Raw genomic sequence first — 7,371 nt, forward strand, 5'->3', positions numbered from 1 at the left:
CCCCCCTTCAGTTTAAAAGCCCCTACTCGCACTGCATGGGTGGGGGCTTGGGAGGGGGGCTTTTTGGGGGGCTGCTCACTGTTTAATAGACATACCCCTACTCGTGGTATAGCGAGTAGGGGCATAATTTACTAATACTAAGTAATCTTTACTTAGTATTAGTAAATTTGGCTGAAAGACCAATTTAGGTATTTCAGCCTTTTGGTAGATAGCTCCCTAATACCGTGGGAATTAGGGAGTTATCTACTAAGCGGCTGCAAGAGAACATCCAAATTCCCGAAATTCCGATGTCCTGAAGTTCAGAAGTTCAGAAATTCCAAAGCGCCAAAGGTCTGAAGTTCCAAAGTTACTGAAGTGTCGAAGTGTCGAAGTGTCGAAGTGTCGAAGTGCCGAAGTGCCGAAGTACCAAAGTTCCGAATTTCGGAATGCCGAACTGAACCAATTTTTTCCCCCATGCACATCCCTAAAAGATTCTGCTGAAAAAGTGTCAAGAATGCTCTGAAAAGATGCACAAAATTGATATAGCTTAAACAAAATGAGAACTTTCGCGGAATCAAAAAGACCAAAATGATCATAGCCATACAGGGAGGTAACTCGATAAAGTATTAAATCATTCACAAATGGTTTGACCTCTTACTATGGGTTTGGTGCCAGGATACGCCAGGAACCATAATTGCTAATGCAAACTTTAGCATTTGAAGTGCTTAGAGTGCCCAGTTAATTTAATATAACATTTTAAAAAACACACAATCTTTCGAAAAGATATATCTTTATCTAATATATTATGCATTGTTATTTTAATTTGTATTATTATATATAAAAAATGTAATCATGTAATATAAAAGATTCATAATAGCAAAACATGTATTATGGGAAAATAATTAGGATTACACTGAAAACCTCTCAATGGCAGTATTTTCTCATAAGGTATGATTCACCTATATGTACATACAGCTATAAAAGTTAGCATCTATTAAAAACTTAATTTGTATGGCATCCCTATAAACTTACTAACTTTGGGGATAGTATATTATCAAATAGGCTAAAACAATAATAAGTATAGATGTTTCAGGCTGGGTGGGCATATCCTAATGGAAGCCGTCACTTCACTATTACAGTTTGGGCTTGTAATGAACATTTTTTGTATCACTATGCAATGGGCTTGCTGTAGATCAACTGATACAAAAGGAAAATCTATAGGTTACAGTATGACTGGATCATTGGTACATAAAGGTTCACACATTGGTGGATCCAGGGGGGGGGGGACAACGGGGCAATTGCCCCCCTCGAGAAAATATTGCTGCCCGAGGCTCTCCCCTGCCGGCCCATGCCGGGCTGGTGCTATCCAAGCACCAGCCCTGCTGATTGCCATTACGAACTGGAGGGGAGATCAGTGATCTCCCTCCCCGGCCCACAGGCAGATTGGTGGGCGGCCGGCAGTGGAGGGCGAGGGAGAGAGAACCCGTGGGAGCTCTTACCTGCAGCTCCGCCGGGTTCTCCTCTCACGAGCATGGAGCGTTACCACGGCAATGCTCCGTTCTCGCGAGAGTGAACTCTAGCCTGAGCTGCAGGTTAGAGTTCACTCCCCCACTAGAACCAACAGGGACTGGAAGAAAGCAATGTCTCCCCCTCCCTCAGCAAAGGTAAGAAGGGAGGGGGTACATTAGCTATATTTATTTAGTTATTTAATAATAATAATAATAATAATAAAATATCTTTAATCTGCCCCCCTATCCCCTCACACAAACGATAACCCCCTACACATTGCACCACACACACAGCCCCTCTTACACACACAGTCCCCCTTACACGCACAGCCCCCCTTACACACACAGCCCCCCTCTTACACACACAGCCCCCCTCTTACATACACAGCCCCCTCTTATATACACATCCCCCCTCTTATATACACATCCCCCCTCTTACATACAAAGCCCTCCTCTTACATACATAGCCCCCCTCTTACACACACAGCCCCCCTCTTACATACACAGCCCCCCTTACACACACACACACCCCCTCTTACATACACAGCCCCCTTACACACACACAGCCCCCTCTTACATACACAGCCCCCCTTACACACACACAGCCCCCCCTTACATACACAGCCCCCCTTACACACACACAGCCCCCCTTACATACACAGCCCCCCTTACACACGCACACACAGTCCCACTTACACATAGCCCCACTACACAAACAGCCCCAATACACACATAGCTCCAATACACTCACTGCCCCCATACACACACATAGCACCCCTCACACAAAAACATACTGAGAGCTGTAGTGGTTATTGTGCCTGGATTGTTTCTTAAAATAATCTGCCAGTGCCCCTCCCGAGATTAGCTTCTGGATCCGCCACTGGGTTCACACTGGATATGTCAGCTGAAATAGTTAAAAAGGAAAGAACACTCATTATGACAATTTATCTTTAACTTTTTTCTTTTTGTTCTTACAGCTGCTCGAATAGATTTCCTGGCTAAGGAAAAACACATCTATTTAAAAGCAGATGGAAGTATGAACATCACATGCTTGAATCCCCAAAATCTTGAATATGTTATGCAATGCATACTTGAGACTACCCATCAGATCCCAGAGGAGGACAGTCAAAGTGATTAAAATAGTTGCAACTTTTACAACAAAGAGGCAGGAAATGTTACATTAAAGGAATCAAAGCAACAGACATTCAGAATTGCTTTCCTTTGAATTGGTTATATAATACATATCCTCAATATAATGCAAGCTAATGTTTGGTTCTTTTTAAACACTTCAGTACAAGTTATTTGGAAAACAAACAGGCTGCTAGAATTCTGTTTGCTTACTGTTTTTTTGTTTTTGTATTTTCTTTTGAAGTTATTTCTTTTTTGGACAGTTTTAGAACCAATATTCAATGCAGAATAGAGCAGAACATGCTCACAAGCCTGTAATTAGCAATCTTATTGCATGTTTTGCTTCCACAATGACTGGATATTTAATTTGACATATGTGTTAAAGGGACAGTATAGTCACCAGAATCGCTACAGCTTAATGTAGTGGTTCTGGTGTCTATAGCATATCCCTGCAGGCTGAGCAATGTAAACAATGCCTTTTATGAGAATTTGTTCCACAAATAAAGCTCTGAAACACAGAATAAATAAGCATGCTTATCCATCGTCCGGTTTGTTTCTTCATGATATGTCCATATGACACTTTTGAGTTTCAGAACTCAAACAAACTGTCTATCGGCCAAAATTGAAGATTATGCTAGCTTTAGTGTACAGATAATCTTAATTTTAATAATGACAGGAGGCGAGTATTTTGCATAATCTTTCTTTACTAACTCCATACCAGCAAAAAAAAGAGTGACATAACTGAGAACCAATCACAATGCAGTATAGAGTATAAGAGGTGTAACGTATGACATCATTTCCTCTTTAAAACATGCAACATTACAAGGTTACAATGCAGAATAACATTAACGATAACTCAAAACATGAACGGTCGAACATAAGCAGATAGACTCTAAGGGAAGATTGATTGAAGTAAAGTGACGATCTTCCTTGACAAGGCGATGATGAGACCTTGAATGGAGTCTGTAATGTCCTGTTTCATCTGTTTAAACTGAAATGAGAATGTAAAAAGATATTAGCTTCCAATATTGATTGGGTAAAAACAATGAACTGTTTACCCCTTAAGATAAGATAAAACTAGTATTATTAAATATAGTGAATGCATTCCTCCCATCTATTGATGCTAACTAACATCCCACCCACATGGCATATAATTAAATGTGCAACAAACTCAACATCGGTAATAGAGCAGTAATAAAAGGAATGAAGAGATAGAATATGCATGAAACAGAGGGAGGGAAGAGCGAGATTAAGATTATCTGTACACTAAAGCTAGCATAATCTTCAATTTTATCACATGACAGGAGGCTTCGTATTTTGCAATTTCAATGCTGAGAAAGTAGAGCAAAAGCCGGATTAGATGGAGGACGGAAATAGAACGTCAGAAAGGTGGATTCCCTAGTCCAGTCCGCCGCCCGCAAAATATCTGGAAGGGAGGCCCCCGCCACGTAGGCGTAAGAGGCTTGCAGCCCTTCGAACTGAGTGTGCTCCAAAACCCTGGTCTATCCCGGCAAGGGCCAAGAGCCATCTAACCCATCTGGCCAACGTAGTGACCGAGACTGGAGTGTGGGGGCGGACGTAGGAGATGAGAAGTTGACGATTGGAAGTATTCCGCAACGTCGCGGTAGCTTCCACGTATTGATGGAGAGTAGAGACCACACAGAGTTGGGGTTCTGAGGGGAAAAAAGGATAGAAGACTGAGGAAGAGTCCGACTTCGTGCGTTGAGAAACCTGGAAGGTTACTCCCGCTGGACAAAATGTAAATGCATCGGCGTCGAAAGCGCGTACATCGGAGACCCGACGAAAGGAGACTAGGCAGAGAAGGAAAGTGAATTTCATCGTAAGTTGGCGAAGTGATACATTTTCATTAGAAGGCCAGTCCCGTAAAAACTGTAGAACTATGCCAACGTCCCAGAGCCTAGAGTATTTGGGTTCCGGCCGGCGCCGGAGGCGCATGCCGCGAAGGAGTCTACAGATGAGCGGGTTCTGTTCTACTGGTGTTCCTTGAGTTGGCGTATGGGCCGCCGAGATGGCCGAACGCACCACGTTGATAGACCGGTACGATTTCCCAGTTGTGAATAGGGATGTGAGGAAGTTCATGATGAAGGGAATAGGTGCCATAAAGGGATTGAGATCCCGTCCCAAACACCAAGTTGTCCAGCAGTGCCATGCTGATAAATAGCACCTCCTTGTACCTGGTGCCCATGAATCCCATAGGAGATACCTAGTTTCCTGCGATAAATCCTCGGTTCACCAGGAACCCCTGAAAGAGTCCAGGCCACTAAAGGAAGCCGGTCTTCCCTGACCAGTGGATGGGGTAGTCCCATCGGGTTCCTGAGAATGGTCGGAGTATCTGGTAGGAGGAGAGGATCCTTCTTCGACAGTTCCAGGAGCTTAGGGAACCACGGCTGGCTCTGCCACAGTGGCGTGATGAGGGTCAGTGTCACCCTCTGTGTCCGGATTCGGTGCAGAACCCTCGTTATCATCGAGAATGGCGGGAATGCGTAGGCTCCGTGTTGTGACCATTGTTGTAGGAAAACGTCCGTTGCTAGACTTTCCGGGTCTGGGAGCCAGCTGAAGAAGTCTTTCGTTTGACGGTTGTTGCGGGAGGCGAATAAATTCAGGGAGAAAGGACCCCTTTGTGCGTCCAGTATCTCGAAAACCTGAGGGTCTAATTGCCAGTCGCTGGTGTCCCGCCAGTGGCGTGAGTACCAGTCTGCTGTCATGTTGGATTCCCCTGGAAGGTGTTCTGCCAACAATGTGATGTTGCGGGGTAGGCAGTAATTGAAGATTTCCTTCGTGAGTTCTACTAGTGCCTGAGAGCGGGTGCCTCCGAGTCGATTGATGTATCTCACCGCTGAGACATTGTTCATCCGGAGCAGGATGCAACAGTTGGATCGTTCCTTTGCTAGGCTGCGAATGGCGAACGATCCTGCCAAGAGCTCCAGACAGTTGATGTGCATCGAAAGTAACAGTATTTTACAAAATGGAGTGAAATACAGTAGTAATGAAAGGACAGAGAGGATAAACCAAATCTGTACTTATCTTGTGATGGAGCAGCAAAGAAAGAGGAAATGATGTCATACGTTACACCTCTTATACTCTATACTGCATTGTGATTGGTTCTCAGTTATGTCACTCTTTTCTTTGCTGCTATGGAGTTAGTAAAGAAAGATTATGCAAAATACGAAGCCTCCTGCCATGTGATAAAATTTAGATGAATCCCAGTTTGTTTGAAACCGAATGTCTACTGAGAACATTAATAATAATCGATCCAGTTATTTCTCAGTATATTTTTAAAGAAAACTATCCATTAGGATAGAAAAGGGAGGGATATAAATGGACAGGAAGGGGATAAAGCAGATGGGTGATTTGTTATTAGTATGACTGGAACACCCAGAGGATTTGGTAATAGTTTATAAAGACTTTAGTCAATTTGTAAGAGTAAATTGTAGAAAGTGTTTAACTATGTAGGTGAAACAAATATGGCTACATGCGTTCCATGTGTTATGTTGCGACATAATAGATATTAAATAATGTGATTGTTTTAGAAACGGAACTTTATTACAAGCTAATGCTTCTCTTTACACGTAACGTTTAAAGGCACACTATAGGATCAGGAACACAAACGTATTGTTTGGGGGTTAAAACATACCTTATTTCCAGTGCCTCGCAGGTCAGCTGGTGGTGGCCCCGCTTCCGATCCGCCTCCTTGTTGACATCATTTGAATTTATGATTTTTAGCCAATCCAATGTCTTTTCTATGAAAAGGCAGTGTTTGCATGAAAAAGCCTGAATAGAATGATTATACTCACCAGAACCAATACAATAAGCTGTAGTTGTTCTGGTGACTATATTGCCCCTTATATACATATCAATTTGAATCCTACTGAAGTTATTTCAGTAAGCATAACAAACAGAAGTTATTCTGTGTTTCTTGACAGAGATTGGCATAAAATCCAATAATACATTTGTTGGAGACATATATAAGTTGGAATATAGCAATCTGTGTAGCAGTCCAAGTACTTACTTTATGTCCATTAATGAATGATATTCAAACAGAGAAAATGTTAGAATTTGTGATGCCTTAGGCAGAACTTGAAAGTTACTCCCCCCACTGACATCCTTGCCCCCGACAGATTTAAAGACCCTTTATAAATAATAATAATAATAATAAAAGTATCTAGTGACCCAATCATTTTAACACTGAAATATCTGCTCTATATAGGTATATGCCCTATATGTATAAGTGGGCATGTGAGTTCAGAACCTGTTTAGACAGGTATATGAAAGACTATTGTATATGAAAGACTATATGTAAATTCTTTAAGGACGTTTTTACTAATAGGGGGTCCCTAGCTAGTCAAACAATGTTTGTTATACTAATACAATAATATTTTATTATGTATTTGGGAGTAATTTTTCACTTATAAATTTATGAAACATTAATTTCACAAATATAATAAAATAACACTATATACAGGTATAGTTAAGCACAGAGTGTGATTCTACTATGTACTGTTGAAGGTGATAATGTTTTTATTTATACTGTATTTTATGACTAATAATGCTAACATAATATATTTTTAGCACAGTTTTGTTTTGTATATACCTTTTTAAATACGACAGGTACTGCCCTCTATATACTTATGTCACTTTAAGACACAGTTAGATGTTTCTACTTAAGGAGTTAACTTCTGAAATTATCTCCATGATTATTTCAATGTATGACATCTTCTTTATTACAGTGTGATTG

At 41.4% G+C, this 7,371-nt stretch overlaps 1 protein-coding gene across 1 annotated transcript in view; it reads left to right on the forward strand.

Moving 5' to 3' along the window:
- LOC134601098 (aspartate aminotransferase, cytoplasmic-like) overlaps positions 1–3,233 on the forward strand; it is a 70,110-nt gene extending 66,877 nt beyond the window's left edge. The window contains exon 9 of the mRNA XM_063445529.1: positions 2,465–3,233. Coding sequence (XP_063301599.1) covers positions 2,465–2,625 — 161 coding nt within the window. The 3' untranslated portion in view covers positions 2,626–3,233. The remainder of the gene's footprint in view (positions 1–2,464) is intronic.
- The last annotated feature ends 4,138 nt before the right edge of the window (positions 3,234–7,371 follow it).

This window comes from Pelobates fuscus, chromosome 3, assembly GCF_036172605.1.
Source record: "Pelobates fuscus isolate aPelFus1 chromosome 3, aPelFus1.pri, whole genome shotgun sequence".
Lineage (NCBI taxonomy): Eukaryota > Metazoa > Chordata > Amphibia > Anura > Pelobatidae > Pelobates > Pelobates fuscus.